Source organism: Pelobates fuscus, chromosome 4, assembly GCF_036172605.1.
Source record: "Pelobates fuscus isolate aPelFus1 chromosome 4, aPelFus1.pri, whole genome shotgun sequence".
In the NCBI taxonomy this organism is placed as follows: domain Eukaryota; kingdom Metazoa; phylum Chordata; class Amphibia; order Anura; family Pelobatidae; genus Pelobates; species Pelobates fuscus.
Window position 1 is genome coordinate 298723769 of NC_086320.1, and position 21992 is coordinate 298745760.

At 39.2% G+C, this 21992-nt stretch overlaps 1 protein-coding gene across 4 annotated transcripts in view; it reads left to right on the top strand.

Annotated features, from left to right (window-relative positions):
* Nucleotides 1–21992, top strand: part of ANO10 (anoctamin 10) — a 356469-nt gene that overhangs the window by 42245 nt on the left and 292232 nt on the right. For all 4 annotated transcript variants that reach the window (XM_063452234.1, XM_063452235.1, XM_063452232.1 and 1 more), the window contains exons 7-10: nt 560–615; nt 2965–3039; nt 11517–11699; nt 20760–20951. In XM_063452234.1, the coding sequence (XP_063308304.1) occupies nt 560–615; nt 2965–3039; nt 11517–11699; nt 20760–20951 (506 nt within the window). The remainder of the gene's footprint in view (nt 1–559; nt 616–2964; nt 3040–11516; nt 11700–20759; nt 20952–21992) is intronic.

Below are 21992 nucleotides of genomic sequence, written 5' to 3' on the forward strand. Positions count from 1 at the left end.
ATAGAATTTGCCTCTTAATCGAGTCAACACTCATTAACTTAGACTCTGCTGATGTCTATTCACCCAGACACTGCAAATCTGCCCATTCACCTTAAAAGGGCATGTAGGGCATCATAATCATCTTTACTCTTTGCACAAGTTTTTATGCAAGGAGGTTCCCTGTCTCCCTCTTCTCAGTAAACATGGCGTTGAGCTGATATAAGAACACTGTAACACCACTCTGTGCAGCCCTTATTGTTACCCTTCAGCATGGTCTGCGTGCATGCTAGGTAACATGCCAGATTCTCGGTTTGCTGGCCCCTCCACATTTCTTGGACACCCATGCCCTGTCCTGAGTTCAAACCTTGTTGTTGGTATTTGTCAGCATTACCCGGCATACTCTTTGAGAACAAACTTCTCGGAGAGCATTATATTTCACTGTATGAATAACGTCAGTTGTATTTTGGTTAGTTTCTTATTTTCCACTGCTACCTAGCTTTAAAAACAGTAGATATGTATAAGTAGTGCGACCATTGCTCTGTCAATAAACTAATTTTCGCTTTCATTTCTTTATCATTAGAAAATCATAGGTTAGAATCATCTTATCAGAACCACCTGGTGCTCAAGGTCCTAGTGGTAAGTGTCCATGTACTTTTATACTGATACATGCAACCATAGCATTTTATCTTCAAGAACCTAATATGTTGTTATTATAAATTAAAACACTACATGCAACAAATTCACATTAATATTTTCACGTATAGCTGTAATGTCCACTTGAATATATATCGGTGTTTTCATTTTTGGGGAGCCCATCCTGCAGTTGCATCACAACATTAAATCTTCAATGCCTGGTATTAAGGGAAGGAAACAAAACTGATAAAACATGTAACATCAGCAGCCAAACAGTTAACTTAATTTGTTGAAATTCCACTGTGAAAATAAAATGTAGCCTAATTAATAGGATGTATATCTTGCTTTGTGAGACTGCAAATTACATTTGACAAGCTTTGAGGTGTTGTTTGCCATCCATTTCAAAAAACATAACAAACTTAACTATTTGGTTGTTGTCTAACTCAGAGAACAGACCTGTCTGGCAGATTGTGTACTTATTTATGATACAAATAGGTGACAGAGATTATAATTATTACACAGATGCCAAACTCATTTTTTATAGAATGTGTAGTGCTATGCTTTGCCCCAATACCACCAAAATCATTCAACTCTTCAAGAACCAATTGTGTCTTATTCCATATGTTTGTCAAACCTTTTTTATGCTATTGCTGATATCAAGCACCTCCACGGTCTTCCAATGAGCTTATCAGCTCATTAATCCTGACAAATCTCTATGAAATCGTGCGGACAGATGAATTATTCTGCTAACGGTACAATGTTTCACGTTGGACATGATATAGCGAACATTTGTAAAATTAAATGGAGGCTGTAAAGTTAAAGCTGAGGTGATATCTAGTTGAATACGGTGTAAATTGACCAGTGAGCAAATACTAGTTAAACTGGTGCTGGTGCAAGATGGGAAAATAAAATAAACTTTTAATGTCTATCTTAATAACTTACCCATGACCCTTTATTATATGACTTTTTTCAATGTATTTGCCTTGTTCATTTCTCTCTCCTCTCTCTTTGTCTGTGTTTCTTAGTAAATTCTCTTTATTGACTCCCTTTTGCTTTTCTCTGTGGGGGCACTATAGCATTAGGAATGCATATGTGTATTCCTAACACTATAAGGTTCCTTTAAATGAACACTGTAGTCATCTAAACAACTTCAGCTTAATGAAGCAGTTTTAGTGTTTAGATTATGCCCTCTGAAGTTTCATTGCGCCATTCGCTGCCATTTAGGAGTTAAATCACTTTGTTTCTGTTTATGCAGCCCTAGCCACACCTTCACTGGCTGTGACAGACACCGCCTGCATGAAAAAAACCAAAAACTGGTTTCACTTTTAATCACATGTAACTTACCTTAAAAGATTTTATCTCCAATTCTGTAAGTTTAACTTTATTTACATACAAGAGGCTCCTACAGGGTTTAACAAGCTATTAACAGAGCAGGAGATAAGAAATTCTAACTTTAACAAAATTCGCAATAAAGGAAGTGTAAACATCGGGGTACTCTTTACAAGAAGTGTTCAGGAAGGCTGTGTAAGTGACATGAACAGATGTGTGACTAGGGCTGTTTAAACAATGCAGTTTGACTCCTAAATATCAGAGAAGTGAGCAGTGAGGCTGCAGGGGCATGATCTATACACCAAAACTGCTTCATTAAGCTAAAGTTGTTTTGGTGACTATAGTTTATCTTTAAGCAAAAATAGCCACACAGTGACTATAGGTGAACTGTTTTTTGCCTAAATGTTTGAATTCAATTTTTTTTTTTTTACTACAATTCAGTGCTTGGCAAATAAATGGTGCTTTGCCAAGTCAGCTTCCAAAATAACAGAGTAGCAAGAAAAAAAAAACAGAAAGAGAAGTAAATTTTGGCTTTAATGTTTGAGGTCAGGTATTCATACGTTAAAACAGTGTTGCTTTTGGAGTGATGTAAAACAGACACATATCTTACACAAAACTCAGACCTGAACAGGTTGGATGTGCTGACACCCACCACCTCTCTATTGCCAGATCCCCCTAGGGAATAAAAAAAAAATGTCCTCCAACAGAGAAGTTTTATTAAATGTAGTTTTGTTACAGAGAAAGCATAGCACAATAGGAAAAAAATACAACCAAAAACGCTTAACATGTCTTATTAACTCGCATGCTTGACACTATCTCCCAATGAATTTAGTTTAAATTTTTCTCTCTCTCTCGCTCACACATACGAATGACATCTGAATTAAAAAATAAATAAATCAATAATACTGTTTTTAAAGGTTGGACACAGATTTGGCAAATCTTTTCTATGCATTTGTGTTTAAATGTGTAAATGTAATTTCCTTAAAATATTATGTATCATCCCTTTTATTTTTATTTTTACAGTTCAACATAGTCAACTGCTTTTCATCGCTCTTCTACATAGCATTTGTCATGTGTGATTTGAAGCTGCTACGCCAGGTAAGTTCTTTACAGAAACACAGCTTCTTATTTACTTTAGAGGTTTGGCACATTTGTCCTCACACAATTAATTGCGCACGTATTCACAATCCCGTATAACCTGAGTGAACAATATATTTGGTAAAACTACAGTCACCTAATCAGCGTGTCAAATTGGAAAGGGAGGATGGAAGTGGACTTACCATAAGGACGTCGGCCATAGGAAGAACCTCTGGGTCCATGGGACTGCCAAGGCCTGCCTCGAACTGGGAATAATGGTGAGGCAGACTTGGGTTCAGGAACTTGGTATTATGAGTGAAAGGAGCCTCGAGAAACCCGATATGAGCCCCAGGAGGAACGGCCGGACAGACTGCCCCGGTATCTGCCGGCACAGGCCAAAACTCTTGGGTAGAATAACTTTTTCATATTGGCTTGTGCCTTATCAAGTGTGGTAAATGTCTTCACATAGGTGCCCAATTCCTTTATGAAATTGTCCCCAAAAAGGAGACCTTTTGCCTGTGGTCCAGGTTCAGATATAGCCAAGTTAACTAATTTGGGTTCAATCTTGATAAGAATTGCCTTCCATCTCTCGGTGGCTAGATCGGTATTGGCATTACCGATCAAACATACGGATCGCTGGATCCAACCCCTGATGGCCAGTAAGTGCAAGGACGTCCAGTACTTTGTCTTGGCAGTTCCGAAGGGAGAAATCTAGGCCTTTCTTAGCCTTCCACCCAGATTTGCCCAAAAATTGGGCGATCTTAGGGTCCATGTCTGGTGTGACACGTGCCAAGTCTGGAATCGGCCATGGGCAATCTGCCCGCAGCTACGTGCGGCTATATACTTTGCCACATGGTCCAGTGGGAACCACTCTGAAGATTTCGGACGTTGCAAGGTATCCGGATTAAAAAGTGGTTTGCCCTGAGGCTCAAGGATGGTCGAGTCATCCACGCTGTCCTGATGGTCACCCCCCAGACACGGAAAAAGGCCCATGGTCAGGGGAAAATGTACCTCAGTTGTAAAAGTCCTCATCGTCGGACTCGCTCAATGCCTCTTCATGTTCCGACTCTGATTCGGATGATTCTGTTAGGGCTTTTGCCCTTTTCCAGCTCCTCAACAACTTTGCCCAGTGGGTGGCTCTTAGTTGTGGTGTGACCACATCATCTTTGACAGGACGTTCCCTGTCCGATTGTACAATTTTGGAGGTGTCCTTGTCTAAATGACAGGATTTCTTGGCTGCTTTACGCCCAGTGGAAGTCGCCAGCTTATTCTCCGGGAGGTTAGGAGAGATATGGGTAGAGATCCTTTGGGCGAAAATAAGGGCATGACTGATAGAGTTGGACAAAGTGTCCAACATGGCCCCATATCCGAATAAATGGCTTGAGTAACTGACCGCTCCGGCGGGAAGGCTGCTAACTGCCCCAGAACATCGGGTTATAAACAACCCAACTGAGGTAGAGTGGGGGGGAGACAAGGCAGGGAAAGTAGGACCGAAGGAAAAACACACAAGAGCCAACAGTGCTCTCAATTCTAAACAGTAGCAAGCAAAGGGAGAACAATGCACTTGATAAACAGTATGGAGAAAACATAAATTAGACACATATTGCACCAAAATAACTGGTATCTGACAGAGAAAAATTAAAATGTACTTAGCTGAGGAGGCAGCAGCAAAGAAAGAGGAGTGGCTTCGGTCACATGGGCGTTTATGATACAGAGAGCATTCGTATAATACATCTAGTAAGCTTTGTAAATTGGGTAGAAATACAGGGTTTTATTTTACACTAAAAAGCAATTGTGGAGAATTGTGATAATAAATGTTTGGCTGAAATAGCCTAATGTTAATATTTAATATTCAGTGATTTAGTTTATCTTTCTTTTAGCTGTGCAGTCACCCCCCCCCCCCCCACCCCCCCCTGCCACCAACATTATGTATTCCCTTACCTATTCTCCACATTTGCTGGTTCAGTAATTACGTCCTGTGCTTTCTCCTTGGAAGCTATATACAATCTCAATAAATAGGTGTCATTGTCATTTTTACTGATATGCGCTTTACAATTTGTTTAGCTGCTTTTGCAGCAGGCGGCACACTGTAGTAGACAGTATTGTGTCTCTGTCTGGTTATTTTAATGAATTTCAAATGTGTTATAGGAAAATAATGCAATTGTGGGTTTCTGGAGGCATCGCAATAAAAGACAAGAGTGAACGATTAGTGGTGGATTTTGGGTTAGAATTTGGTTAATGTGCATTAGTGGTAGTGTAAAGGTTAGGGTAGTGTAGGGGTTAAGAAAGGAGCAGCACTGAGACATATACCAGCTATTAGTGGGAGTTGTACTCCTGGGAAGGGGCCATTGCATCTGCTTCTGTTAATGCAAATTAATTCGAGAGATTAAAATAGCAGTAATCTGGGGCTGTGCTTGCATTTTTTTTTACACATTCATTACAGAAAATAATTTTATGGGTGCCATTACCATGCACACTGTAGGTTTTCAGGAGAATGATCCTTTTATTTAAGTAACCCCCAAGTTTCCGATTGGGTTTCAAAGTGGGAAAAGTTATTTAAAGCCCAATAATTCTTTGTTCCATCTGTGGCACTGGGAATTTCTGCTAAAAAAAAAAAAAATATCTAATAAATATTAAAATATGAAAAATTTCTAAAAAATATATCCATAAATATCAAAATATAAAACTAAAATATATTTCCAGATATTAAACCATTTTGAAAGTCTATCCAAAAAAATGAAATCACTCCAAAACTATGAAATCGAGGCCGATATTCGATGGTGTGGTTCTTTGTGATGGGTTAATAAATGAGTAAAATATAAAATAAATACTGGCGCTTGTTAAAAATGCATTTTGTAGCCTGATCATTTTTCAAAATTGTCCTTTGTAATGAACATTTGCTAATGTGCTGGCAGAGAAGAGCGAGCAGGGAGGTGGTAAATTTGATGTGCTATTAAAATTTGATGATAACATTAATTATGTTCATTTCTTGTTTATGGTAATTTTGCAAACTATTCTTTGTCCTTGCTCTGAGCTGGGTTTTTTTCCTGACACCAGAGGGCGCTCTTAACATAGGCTTAAACCCATTCATCTATGACTTTATTCAGCACACACCCAAAATCTTAATCAATAACTATTTGCAGTGAATGCAGCATGCCTCTTTCTGTGTACATTACCATGGATACAGTGATGGTCTATTAGCTTTAATAATTTGCTTCCAGGAATATGTACATAGCTTTTACATTGATGCATGTGTTCAGCGCAGTAGATTTAATTAATCGGAAGATCTTGAGGATAATATGCAGATATTTCTGATCTGCATGATGTGGTTAGCCTTTTGTATATTTTGTATTATACCCACCCTCATTCCATAAAATGAGATTATTTTTCAGGTGATGAGACAGTGCAACTTGGCAATACAACACCTAAACCATCTCTTGCCTTTTCAGCAGCAGATTGTTAAACTTTTTCAAATTACTGACTTAATTTATTGTTTATACAGCTGACCGTTTGTAATTTTAACACGCAGACCGAAAATCTTTTCTTACAAAAAAATGTTGTGTCCCCCCCCCCCCAAAAAAAACCCCCCAAAACTAATCCATGGTTTACAGATTTAAAGATTCACCCCAGTTGCCATAAGAATGCATACTTATTGGACAGATTGAAAAATGTCACCCTGTGCCTGTCTCTCACTATGCTGATCTATGTGTGTTACACCAGCGATAAGTCAACCATTTCATTTGAGCACATCAAAGATTGCTCTCCTGCCTTGTCGTACAATTACCCACCTTCTCTATCAGGCTCTTTCTCATATTTCTGTGAAATGCAGCTGTAGCTTCTATCAAAGTGGGCAACCGTATTCTTATTTTCATGAATGGAACTGCGGACAGTAATGGGAGTACCAGGAATGAACACTTTTGAGTGAATGCTTTTGAGCCACTTCCTTCTCTCAACAGTTCATTGCAGTAGCTGCAATTGCTAGAGATTTGTAAGCATGTATTGTGTTTATATTTAAACAAAGTAATAAAGTGGCATCTTCATTAGTTTTATTATCTGTTAAAGCGACGATTTCTCCTCCCAGAACTTTTCATAATATGTGTACATATTCTGTGTGTTTGTGTTTTTTCCTGTGCCTTGGGAATGACTTGATGTATCATGGCTGATCATTGTTAGAACCCCCACCCATTTCTGTCATTTTACTCCCTCTTTGCACTTTTCAGTCAGCATAATGTTTTTGGTTTTGCCTCTTCAGTGCAATTCAGTGTGTGCCTTGGCTGTGCCAGGCACAGAACAACTTTATTGGGATGTCCATTCTTAAATCTTTGGTAGAATAGTAGAAACTTTGCTCACTCTGTAGAGACCATGGATCCAAAGGTGCTTACACAGGATTGACCACACTCCAAATTACAATTTAAAAAAACGAACATATACCAGACACGTGAGAAAACACATTATGGCGTTTACTGAGGAATACTATGCATCTTTTTGGCCTTTCTTAGTGCTCAAAAGTTATAGTTTTATAAAACTTTAACTTTTGAATTCTGCTTCTCACATTGCTTGTATGTTAATTTGTCGAATTGTATATTATCTTTACATGTGGGATTGGATGAGCTTAGAAATATGGTGAAAATGTAGATTAATATACTCTGGGTTGGGGAACAGTCTAGCCATTACCTATGTGTATGTGCCGAAAGAAAGAAAAATCTATATTTCTCTGAAACATGTAATAGATTTCAGTTCTGCAGGGCCCCTCCACCCTCATTGATAACTGTTTGGAGAAGCTTTAGTGAGAACAGCTAGGCATGTCAAAAGAAAATTGGACAATTTTGAAATATGTCCTGTTTCAGCAGGTTTTGCACATGCTTAGTCTTCTCTAAGATGGAATTTCAGGGGCCTTCCATTGATTTGCCATTTGGGCAGCAGATCCAGTTTCCCGTGGGTGGAAGCATGCTATTGACCTATCTGTACAGGGGCTGTCATTGGCTCATAGCACCAGGAGGTGGGTTACAGTGCCCACGGGAGAGATAAGAAAGAAGCAATCTTGGAAGGTATACAGAGAGCACAGAATTAGCTGCTCCTGGCCACTGCCAAATGTAAGTGTATAATATTATATTATTGTCTCCCCCAATAGCTTTGGCGAGCTCTGATAAAGCAAAAATATGTAATCTGTTTAGCCAGGGACATCCAGAGAGGACAAGGGAAAGGAGGTAAAATGACAGGCACTTCTTCTGACAGAATAATAACCCCTGCTGCATAGTGTAGGCTTAGCAGACCACAGCACACCATTTTTAAAAAATTCTTTATTTAAAGAACAATTGGCAAAGCAAGACAACACACGAAGCTGAGTAGTAGCATAATAGAAATGCCAAAATATTGGTCTAACACTTAGATTGCCAAACAGAAAGCAATACAAAAGGAACACATTGATAATATAAGTCATAGCTCATAAACGTGTAACGAAGGACGAAAGGGGAGCGTTATGACTAGGAAGTGGGTGCAGGCAGCTGTGAGGTGGCCAGGACAGTAGACATCACAGAATATACTCAATCCAAGGAGTCCACACTTTATAAAATGCAGGGAAAGTGTGGTGTAGAAACACAGTGAGTTTGTCCATCTGCATATGGCCCTTAATCTTTATAAATAACATCCTTTATGGAGGAGAGAGCAACCTCAACTAGCCTGCCATAAAGGCTGTACAAGCTGCCAGGGTAATCCAAAACAGTAACTTATTTTTTATAATTCTCAAGGGCCTCAATAGGTTTTGCTATGTCCTGGCTCCATATTGGCACTCCAAATTAATTACATACTTCCCAAGTGTCTCTATTTAGTTGGGATAGTCCCTATTTTGGCCCTAAAATCCCTCTCTTTCTTTTCTGTCTTTTCTAGAAGCTCCAGATTGTACGTGTGGCTAAGTGTAAAGCAGAGCTCAAGAGCAATAATACTCCTAGTAATGTGTCTTTAAACTAATAAATGTGCTTAGAAATCAGTCATGTTAATAAGATGAGATTGTTCTTGTTCTAAAGTATATTTTAGACAGATTATTTTGGCTTTTGTTTTCCCCTGTTTGCCTATGTACTATGTGGAGTAAACCTTTCCTCTTGAATTTGGAGCGCTTGCTTTTCCTGGCATTACTTTTTTGTTTTTTATTTGCATTATATATTAGTTGCACAAATTATTATTCACCTAAAATTTCTCCGAACAGCCCTGCCCTTGGCCACACCTACTCACACCCCTATAATGAAATTAACCATTGTTTTCCATTTTAAATGTTGGGTATGTCATCATATTGCCAGCTGAAAAGATCGTAATATAGTGCCTGTCAGTATCCTGCTGCTTTACCTGTGTGCACACTGCTTGCTGAGGGCTAATAGTGAGTAAGGGGTAGTTGACTTTTTTTTTATAACAGCAGCAATATTTACTAGAAAATGATGTCATAGCAGGAGCACTACTGGTGACGAGATCATAAAAGGGAGAGGAAGAGACTCCGAGATGGCTAGAACATTATACAGAGATATCACACTATGTGAGTATCTCAGTATTGCAGCTCTGTGTATTCCAGCATAGTGCCCCCAGCTGTATGGGATAGTTATGGTTATCTGTCAACTGTCAAAAAAAAAAAAAAAAACCTAAATAAAACCCCCAATATGGAATACACATTTTCTGTTAATTAGAAATGTGCCAGGTGTGTAAAACTAGGCATACAGTGAGGGGAAAAAGTATTTGATCCCCTGCTGATTTTGAACGTTTTTCCACTGACCAAGAAATGATCAGTCTATAATTTTATTGGTAGGTGTATTTTAACAGTGAGAGACAGAATAACAAAAAAAAAAATCCCAGAAAACGCATGTCAAAAAAGTTATAAATTACAATAAAAATGTGCCTGAATAATACATGTCACAAAGTGTACTGCAAATGGAAATTACCCATACCTTGATACGCTGTTGTGGCGAACCAAGGCTGTTTGTCAATTCTTGTGCACAATAAAAATAAAGAATAAAAAAAAAAAAAAAAAAGTTATAAATTACGGAACAAGCATACAAGATGCTGTTCCGCTGGTATCTAACACCACACCGCCTCGCTATCATGCACCACACCACTTCTATCACCTGCTAGAAACAATACAGGGAAACAGGAACATTCCTCCACTGCTGGTGGACGTGCCCGAAACTTCAACCCCTTTGGCAGAGAGTCACACAGCTAATAACCAAACTGATAAACAAACCCTGCCCCACAAACCCCTGGACCCTGTTACTCTCAAAACCCATGGAAACATTCACAAGAGCTGAGAACAAACTGACCGCCCGCATCGCCCTGGTGACACGCATGACAATCGCTGAGGTATGGTCCTCGCTCTGCATCCCAACACAAGACATGATCACAAGGAAAATACTAGATAGCTTGCAAATGGATAAACTTACGGCGCAAATGCACGACACGCCTAAGCAGTTCCACAAAATCTGGGATCCCTGGCTAGAAGGAGACACAACCATACCATGGTAACAAGCCAGGTAACACCACCCTCCACAAAGAAAGAAGAGACACCTGCGCACACACCCGCCGGGCGCAACACCACCCAAACCCACACAACACCCCAAGAGGGATGGGGGCCACAGCCCCGAAATCGCTCGATTTATTGGGAGGCATAGAACCCCTGATAAAAGGAGAGGACATGCCTAACGGGAATGCACAAACCGGACTGAGCCAAAGACACGACCGAGCATTCATCCCTTGGGACATCTACCGTCCGCTGAAGCATGAAGGGGGGAACGAACAAGCCACCTCCTGACATCAGCACACACACCTCAGGGGGGCGACGTGACGTCCTTACCGGATAGCAGACATAGCCTGAACAACACAACACGATGATATGGGGGATGGCAAACAGCCCAACAGGTGTAGACGTAAGTAGGCCCCCCGCTAGACATACAAACCTTGGTCCTGATGTCATACCTGGGGCATCTTCACCCGAGCTGAGCAAACAATCGAACGTTGTGGAAGAGACTGTGTGCAGTGACCGAACTGTGATTGACCAATACCCTATATAAATGCTGTACAATATTCTTATGTACCACAGTCTAACCTCCTTTTTTCTGTACACCCCTACCTTCTAAACTCAAATTACAAAACGAAAATGAAAATAAAGAATAATAATAAAATGATTTGCATGTCCTGGGTGTACAGGAGAGCAGTAGATGTCGCACATGAAAAAGTTTGATATGTGTGTAATTACATTTATTTTAACCACTGTAGCTCACAGAAAGTCAGAGCAGGATTATCACAATCACAAGGTGATTCTAGGCAGCTGCCTCGGTCCTATTGTTTAGACAGGGTCCCCAGAACAATGAATTAACCATCCTTTATGTGAAGAATGAAGGGGGGGGGGGGCAAACTGGTAACCAGCCAAGAGACCTGTGGGATCGTAATCCTTCTCTGACTTTCAGTGTCTCAAAGTAACTGTTACCTCTGTCATACCTAACTGTCTTCTTATTTAATTTCAGAGTTTGGCCACCCTGCTCATTACCTCCCAGATCCTAAACCAGTTTGTGGAGTCCTTGCTTCCTTACTGGATGCAGAAAAGATCTAACAAGAAAATAAAGAACAAGGTGAAATCCTTGAAGATTGACACAGAGTTTGCATTATTGGAGCAAATTCACCTGGAGAAACAAATGGATGCTTATCAGGTAAGTGCTGCTTCAGATGTGAGACACATTTAATTAACAAATAAAATGAAAAATGTAGATTGATCAATCCATCATATTACTGTACCATTCCAACAGAGCATCTAAACACTTGGTTTAACTACATCTTTTGCTCAGCTGCTGACCATGGTTAATTATTATGATGATACATTTACTGTATGATTAATTGTACATGGAAAAATTAATCAAATGGTTCTCATCCTTTTATTAAAAGTAACACTAATAAGATTTTTTCCCCCTCCTATTTATGTACCCATAATAATTTTTTTTTTAACAACAAACCCATACCCTATCTTTTTTATTATCAATTATATCTTATACCAATTATATCTTAAATTAGTCTGGTAGTAAACTAGTAGCTAGATCCATCAGTAATATCTCAAGAACAAAGTATAGATTGTCAAAATGGGAATTGGTTAATGGTATTGGCTCATAATTAGAAATAACAAGTCAAGATCTTCAGAACTATACCAAATTGTATTGTTTTCTTTCCTCTCACTTTAAGAGCTATAGACAATCACACTTTTTGTTCTTAATCAAGCCAAATGCACTGATTTTCTCTACTTGGCCCTTTCTAGAAGGTTTGTAATCACATCCTAAGTGGAGCCGTTTCAGAGAATTTTCTTGAAGTGGGATAATGGAATGTTTGTCAGCTACTTAAGATTACGACTACTCGTAAAATGTAGATATAAAAATCCTTTTTCCACATTCCTATTAAAACCCGGACTATAGAAATCTAAACCTAAATTTTAAGCTAAAACTATTAAAGGGACACTGTAGACACCCTGGCCACTTCAGCTCATTGAAGTGGTCTGAATGCAATGTCTCATGTCCCTTAACCCTACAGTGGTAATTATTGCAGTTTCTGAGAAACTGCAAGAATTACCTCTGAGGGTTAACTACACCTCTAATTACCTCTGGGGGTTAACTCCACCTCTAGTGGCTGTCTACCAGACAGCCACTAGAGGGACTTCCGGAATCGAAACTGACTTTTGGTCCGTTATCTGACGCTGGACGTCCTCACGCTCTGCATGAGGTCCTCCAGCGTCAGATTTTTCCTCATAGGAAAGCATCGATTTAAGAGCTGATACTTCTTTTTACTTTTGTACTTGCTGATTTTAGGAACATGGGAAGGTTCTATTGTATCTGGCTGCTTTTATTCATTGTATCGTATATTTTATATTACCTGTGCGCTCTCTTATAGTGTATGCTTGTATTTTTATTCCGTTTTAAGAGTAGCTGCAAAATATGTCTAAACTAAATATGTCTTTATTCACTTTCAGAGATCAGTGCAAAACAGATTTAGCTTTAAAACAAGACTCAGCAGCTTCATTTTCTCATAATGACAACCATTGGAGAAAGGAAGTATTCTTTTTTAGAGAAATGTATCAGTAAAGAAACAAAACTAAAATTAGAGATTGCCTCTTTGGAAAAATACTGGGAGAATCGTATCATCCCACGTGGTGTTAGACTTCTGTTACAGTCATCCACAGAAAAAGAGGACCCAGAATTTAATATAGTATGGGACAGAATATTAGATCATTGTTCGTTTGAACTCATGAACCATATGTAAAAGGAACAGGTTTGTTTACATGGCTCTATACAATCCCTTTCACACCTAGTATTTGCCCTCATCCTTATAAGTGAACTTTCAGTTGTCATCTTACTTTTTTGTAGATTATTAGATAACATTTCAAATCAAACTGAAATACAAATATAGAAAAAAATGGTCATAAACAATCTATACCCTCACTGATCATGTTTTCAAAGTGGTATATAGGCCAACATCCTAAGTTTTGTTTTGTTTTTAATTCTGTATGTGAATTAAAATAATTAAATTGATCTTTAAGTAGATTAGTTAGATTGTGCAAATATTTGAAGGCGAGGGCCCAGGGGGAAAACATTAGGTACAGTAGCTTTTAACAGCTATTCCTAATATGATTTTAAGATCTAAATTTCTCTTTAGAATGTTTAATACATGATTGAATATTATTACTTTTTGCTCGTTCACCATTATAAATATAATAAACCAAATGTAAAATGTTTACTTGATTTTAAGCTCTTAAATTACATATAAAAAAAGGGGTAGCAAGAGAGTTGAGGACGGACAACAGCTCAAATAGCTGTCCTTCGGTGGGTCCCGGCTCAGATTTCAAGCTGGTTTTAGCTCAACTTGTGCCATTACAGAGAGAACATCTCTGAAGCATATCAGACTGGTCCCACCCATACAAGCAGTCCAGATCCGAAATGCCAGCAAGTTTCCTCTGCACAAGAGATACGGCAACCCTAGATGATAGTTTCAACCTTCTAAGGTATCATCAGTGAGATAAATGGTAATCCAGACGTGGATCCCTTGCTCACGGTGCCTAGAGGGATATTGGCTATACCTCACTGATGATACCTTACAAGGTTGAAACGATCATCTGGGGTTGCCGTGTCTCTCGTGCAGAGGGAACTTGCTGGCATTTTGGATCTGGACTGCCTGTATGGGTGAGGTCAGTCTAAAATGCTTCAGAGATGTTCTCTCTGTAATGGCACAAGTTGAGCTAAAACCAGCTTGAGATCTTAGCGGGGACCCACCGAAGGACAGGCTATTTGAGCTTTTGTCCGTCCTCACCTCTCTTGCTACCCTTTTTGTTTTCTTACCTTAAATTAGATATGATCATTTAGTTCAGCAGACAGGAAGTCCTTAGTTCCAGGGTCCACACCTAATATCTCACACATTACCACTATGACATTACTACATTGAATTGTAAAGACACCCGACTGTGACATCGCTGATGGGGGGCCTGGGCGGAGGGGCGCAGGATAGGTGAGTTCTACTTACCTAAGCATGTCCCTCGCATTCACCTCCATCCTATTCCAATGAGTCCTCTTATGCTCCTTTCCGACGTCACTGCTGTAGTCTTGTACATGCGCAAGAGTACATCATTGAGGTCTATGGAGGATCCTACAAGACAGCTGGATCCTCCATAGATAGAGTCAGTTCCTTGCAGCCATCACAGGTGACGGCTGAGGGATTGACACTTCTTGACGGCGGTAGCTCCGTCCAATGTCAAGAAGTGTCAGACGTAGGAAAAATACCTAATACAAAGTAGCCCCTACTTTGTCTTATGTTTTTGGTTTTAGATATTAAATTTGAGAGGTTAATTCCCAAGTGTGTTCGTTTTGTCTCTAGTATGGAACAGTTGTTCAAAGATGATGTGAAAGAAATGCCTATAGTAATAATTTGTGATTTACAAAAAGAAAATGACTCTAAAAGATAATCTACCATAATCCGTAGAATTTGTTGAAGGTTACACACGATGGCTGCAAATCTTTTTAACTTACACTGTACCCTGACATTAAATGGGTGCTATTATTTCAGCAAACCATTTCTGCCAACAGCTATAATGATTGTTTCATCACTTCTTTTGCATTGATTTACTTAGAAGTGCAATATGTCCAGGAAACATTGACCGTGAACAGCACCCACTGAAAATGCAGACAAAATGCTCCCTTGCCCCACTAAGCGGTGCTTTTGATCTCCTGGGCAGCCCATGGAGCTGCACGACACCCCATAAACGAATAATTGGTCTTAAGGTAGTGTTAGTCTTGCATACAAGCTTACTGTATTTATAGTTTAGAATGTTAATTTATTTCTTGCTTGCTGTCACTTATTTTACCAGCATATCACTGATTTAAATATATACTAACTACTAATAAAGTTAAAATTAAAATGATGCAGCAAGAAATAGAAGCTCAAGTTGAGTCAACTAACTCTAGTGAAATCAAATGAACCTTGTGAAATTCTCATTTATTTTTATTTTAGAAAACACACCTCATGTCGTTTACAGTCTGCTGATTGTATTTGATGACTGCTGATTCTCTGGTTGATGAATCAGGAGTAGTTTTAAATGAAGCCTGCTTGAATTGTGATGGGATCAGCACAATTAAAATGACATGAAAAGCCTCCCTTTGATTAATGAATGTATTTGTTTCCACTATGTAAAACTTAAGACAGTTCTCTGAACCAATTATTTAAAAACAAAAAAAACAAAAAGAAAACCAACAACTTTAATGCGAGTCAGTAAACTAGACTGTTGATATAAGGCTCTTTTTATTAAACAGATAGCAATGTTGCATCTAGTGTACACTCGAGATAGCTATATATTTTGATTTATCATCTTTTCACAACCTGCTGGATTTACTAAACACATTTGTCAAGATTTTCAGCAACTTGAATCCAAAGTAGCTCAGCTCATTGGAAAGTTTCTGGGTGCAGCTAAGCTCATCAGAGTTTTGCAGGTACCATTTTATGTCTTCAGGCAGACATAGCTTAGCCTGGTCAGGACTATTAACCCTGTGTGCTGAGAATACCCTAAGATGGCCCAACTTCAGTTTATGCTCTTCGCTTAATATCTGCCACGGCCAGGTATACTGGTGATAGAGGAGTTAGCGGGCCAGGCAAAAGCATACAGTCAATATCCATGTCTTCATCAATCAAAATGTGAGAAGGCAACAATTGGATTTGATTAGGGTTGTTCGTTAACCCCTTAAGGACCAAAGTTCTGGAATAAAAGGGAATCATGAAATGTCACACATGTCATGTGTCCTTAAGGGGTTAAGCCTGTATACATTTAACCAGGCACCCTCTACAACCTAGTTTAAAGCAGTTGCACTATAAAATTACACATGTCCTCATACCCTCTCCTATCTTGTAACCCCTCTCAGACACACATAGAATGTTGAAGCTTGTTTAACCATAAATTATAAAAATGTGCATGTTCCTCATATGTCATTTAAAGCATTGAACGTGTTTATTGACGCTTGCTCATGCTGATGTGGCATATAGTAAGCTTGCCTGTATTCTTTCCTAAATGCACAACCAAAATAAAGAATAAAAAAAAAAAACAACAAAAATAACCACAACTATTGGATTTGGCTGAGAAACCGAAAATTTTGGCAAATTTGTGAAAGGCAGTAATATCTTTGGAGAGCTGTGACTTCCTCACTGGTATACACACTTTGATGTTATCCTGGGCAATAAATGCCTGCAGGTCTTGAGTTCCTGGCTCCTGAGATTTGTCGAGCCTTAATATATATGTATGAAAGCCACGCTTGTCCTTTAAAAACAGTATGTGTTGGTGCAGTAAATGAGAAAGATTGTTGAACTCACACGCAAAGTTTGCTTTGGTCCTTAAAGGAACACTATAAGGTCAGGAACACAAACATGTATTTCTGACCATATAGCATTAAAAACACCATCTAGCCCCCCGTTGTCCTACTAAATATAGTAAAATATTACATTTATTCTCTACTGATGCTGGCTCTGCTTGGCTGAATTGATCAGGGTTGTTGATCAAAGCCAATCACAATGCTTTTCCATAGAAAGCACAGATCAGGGGGCAGATCCAGCACAAGCCAAACACAGCTCTGGCCAATCAGCATCTCCTCATAGCTTGCCTACTGTGCAGCCCTGAATGGTAGGGCTGTCTACTGTGCAGCCCTGAACCAGGAAGCCCCTACAGTGGCCATTTGAGGAGTGGCCACTTGGAAGTGTCCCTAGGGGCAATGTAAACACAGCCTTTTCTCTGAAAAGGCAGTGTTTGCATAAAGATTAAGCTGTTGTTGTTCTGGAACTATAGTGTCCCTTTAACTACATCCTATTACTGTAAAGGTGAAGGCTTTGTATTTTTATTTGCAAAGCACAGAAAGTTTTGGTGGGAAAAAAAATTGTGATTAAAAACACCTTCTACCTGACGTCAGTGCATAGTCAATACAATGTTAAACACATATCTGCACACCAGTCAAGCCATAAGACTTTCATTATATTTGTAACACCACAACGCGGCCTTGCATTCAAGGAAACTACCGTAAGTGGTTTATAAAGACCTAGAGCCTATTCTACTTGATCTGTAAATTACATTGTGTTTAGTTGTCAAATATTTAACTGGAGCAGACTGCAACGCTCAGAATCTTTTTGCACAACTAGAAACACAGCAAGCAGCTGCCAGTGGTCAACTATCATTCAAGGTCTAGTATTAACATAGTAGTTACCCCAACTAAAAAAAGAGTATTTCTTAAAGATAGAATCTTAATGAAATATTCATACTGACTGTGTTGAAATTCCCCTGAAATTACGACCCAGTGAAAAGATATTATTTATATATTATTCCTATGCCTGACAGTTCTAGACACTGAGCTACCGCCGTCTAGAAGTGTCAATACCCCCAGCCATCACCAGTGACGGCTGCAGGGAATTGGCTTTGGAGTCTATGGAGGATTGGCTTTGAAGTCTATGGAGGATCTTGCGATCTCATGGGGTCCTCCATAGACTTCAGTGTTCTAGGCTGAGAGGGACAGGTTCACTCCCCTTTACATGAGTTGACGTGGCCTGGGTGACATTTAGTTAACCATAATCAGTATAAAATACAATGTACTAAAAAGGGTAAAAATGAAACAAATGTATTCTTACTTCAGAGTTTCCTTCAGTTTCTGCAAATACCTAGCTTCTGCAGGGACCAGGAAATGGCTAAGATGCACAGCTGGTCATAGCTTTCCTTTGTTTTCACTTCGACCTTTGTGCTTGTCCCATAAACCTCCTGCCCAGCATGGATTTATCAGTAGTTCAGCCATCATGGGTGGTTTCATTCATTATATTGTTTGAATAAAACTACTAGAAAAGTACGTTTTTGGTTGTTTAAAAAAAATTGTGATTAAAAACACCTTCTACCTGACGTCAGTGCATAGTCAATACAATGTTAAACACATATCTGCACACCAGTCAAGCCATAAGACTTTCATTATATTTGTAACACCACAACGCGGCCTTGCATTCAAGGAAACTACCGTAAGTGGTTTAATAAAGACCTAGAGCCTATTCTACTTGATCTGTAAATTACATTGTGTTTAGTTGTCAAATATTTAACTGGAGCAGACTGCAACGCTCAGAATCTTTTTGCACAACTAGAAACACAGCAAGCAGCTGCCAGTGGTCAACTATCATTCAAGGTCTAGTATTAACATAGTAGTTACCCCAACTAAAAAAAGAGTATTTCTTAAAGATAGAATCTTAATGAAATATTCATACTGACTGTGTTGAAATTCCCCTGAAATTACGACCCAGTGAAAAGATATTATTTATATATTATTCCTATGCCTGACAGTTCTAGACACTGAGCTACCGCCGTCTAGAAGTGTCAATACCCCCAGCCATCACCAGTGACGGCTGCAGGGAATTGGCTTTGGAGTCTATGGAGGATTGGCTTTGAAGTCTATGGAGGATCTTGCGATCTCATGGGGTCCTCCATAGACTTCAGTGTTCTAGGCTGAGAGGGACAGGTTCACTCCCCTTTACATGAGTTGACGTGGCCTGGGTGACATTTAGTTAACCATAATCAGTATAAAATACAATGTACTAAAAAGGGTAAAAATGAAACAAATGTATTCTTACTTCAGAGTTTCCTTCAGTTTCTGCAAATACCTAGCTTCTGCAGGGACCAGGAAATGGCTAAGATGCACAGCTGGTCATAGCTTTCCTTTGTTTTCACTTCGACCTTTGTGCTTGTCCCATAAACCTCCTGCCCAGCATGGATTTATCAGTAGTTCAGCCATCATGGGTGGTTTCATTCATTATATTGTTTGAATAAAACTACTAGAAAAGTAAGTTTTTGGTTTGTTAGTTTTTTTTTATTTAAAAAAAAATAAATAAAAAATAAAAAATTATATGGGTAAACCTGCTTTGGCGGTGCATGCACAGAGCACTTGTATGGATTCTCTTATAAAATGCTATGAGAGCACCTGTACAACTTGTTTAGGAGATTTATGCAGCGGGCATTGTTTTTCCCTATGTTTTCAGACAAAATGTTGGGAACCATATAGCTACACTGATAGCCTCGAGTCATTACACCTATAGTTAACATAACGAGGGGGGACATTGCAGGGAGACCCATATCCTATGCTTGGAATATAAATGGTTATGGTGCACCCCATATCCTATACATGGAATAAAGGTGGTTATGGTGCACCCCATATCCTATGCATGGAATATAGGTGGTTATGGTGCGCCCCATATCCTATGCATGGAATATAGGTGGTTATGGTGCGCCCCATATCCTATGAATGGAATATAGGGGGTTATGGTGCGCCCCATATCCTATGCACTGAATATAGGTGGTTATGGTGCGCCCCATATCCTATGCACGGAATATAGGGGTTATGGTGCGGCCCATATCCTAGGCATGGAATATAGGGGGTTATGGTGCGCCCCATATCCTATGCACGGAATATAGGGGCTTATGGTGCTTGTAGTGTTACTTAATTACATTCTGGACTCTCTAATTCTGTGTGTCAAGAGCAAAGTGTTTTGGATACTCCACTGTCCAAATAAATCAATATTTAGAAGATATACGCCTAATGAAATCATGCAATATTTTTTTATTGGAGTTTTATCTAAAAACAGCTTGCAAAAACGGCAGTACTCATGTTTCCTGCCTTTGCAAGCCCTTCTCTTCCATCTCCACCCAGAGTTTCTGTAGCTGTCCAATCACAGACTTTTTAATATAGCTCAATGAGAAGTCTTTGCAAGGCATGTGCTCTGAGCAATTGCTGCCTCTTGAGTTTAGCTCCACTGTGCTAACCAAACCAGGAAGTAACAGGATATGTTGTCTGATTAAAAAAGCTAAGGGGGTTGTAATGAGGTTACGGTAATTTATAAAAGTACCAATTTCTATCAAATTCTGAACTTTTTATAAAAGGAAAAAAAAGAGGGGCTAAAATATTCATACATACAGCATTTCAGCAAACTAAAATTATTTAGGGGTCTGGAGTGTCCCTTTTACAAATACAGTTTGTCATTGATTTTCCCAGATAGCATGATCTCTTCATAGCTATATTTAGCTATATTTTACTCTATATAGTCAAAGTTAAAACCACCTGGCAAATAAATCTGGTATCACTTTAATGTAAATGTTTCCATATATCTGTTTAAGCATTGCTCTGATTTATAATTATGTTAAAGTGTGTGAAATAAAACCTATTGAATTTATTTTCTTTTTTTAGGGCACGTTTGATGATTACTTGGAGCTATTCTTACTGTTTGGCTACGTGAGTCTCTTCTCCTGTGTCTACCCACTTGCTGCCGTTTTTGCAGTACTTAACAATCTCACGGAATTGTACTCGGATGCACTAAAAATGTGCCGTGTTTTCAAACGTCCGTTTTCTGAGCCCTCGGCCAGCATTGGAGTGTGGATGGTAATTGGCTTTATTTTTGTATTTAAAAAACAGCATCAACGCATTTCACAATGCTTCAATAATATGTTATAGAGTTTTCCAGACACATTATATAGGCTCAGTAACATGCCGAAAGGATTATGCTGAATACTAGTGGAAGAAAAACACAGTACCGTAGAATATATGGATCAATATATGGAGTAATCACAATGAACATTTCATAAAGCAGGCAGGAGTGACCCAGTTGAGAGTGTTCGAGAACAAGTTGTGTGAGAATTCATTTCTTCAGGCTCATACTTTATTTAATAAAAATAAATGACGGTTCCTAAGGTGATTCTTTGATTAGCTGGATACGAATAGATATACCTTGGGCTTAAAGCGGCACTGTCATGCCGAACTTACCTTTCCTCAATCTCTTCCTCTTCTCCGCCTCTCTCAGGATCTGTTATTCTTTTCTTCCATTCTTCTTTAGTTTTCTTTAAAATTACAAGACAAAGTAGGGACTCTTTGCCTTATGGGGGATTCCTCCGCTTGACCAGCTCTGACCAGCGGAGGAGCAAAGTGTGCTTCATTTCCGCTGGTCAGAGCAATTTTCCCATGATCCCTAGCTTTCCTCCCAGTTCCCACAATACTTCCTGTCAGTATTGCCAAAAGTCCTGTCACTTAGACAGAACGCCGGCAAAACTGCCGAATTGCATCCTAACAAAATGAGAAGAGTTTCTCCATTGGTGTTAGGTGCAATTCGGTACTTTGATCGTATCGGAATTTCATTCTAATGAATGAAACTCCGATCCTATTCATTGCTGTGGCTGCATCTTGCAGCCGCTTAGTAGATAACTCCCTAATTCCCACGGTATCAGGGAGCTATCTACTAAAAGGCTGAAAGACCTGAATTGGTCTTGAAGCCAAATGTACTAATACTAAGTAAAGATTACTTAGTATTAGTAAATAATATGCCCCTACTCGCTATACCGCGAGTAGGGGCATGTCTAGTAAGCAGTGAGCAGCCTGTGGCTGCTCACTGTAAAAAAAACAAAAAAAAACACCTAATAACCCCCCCCC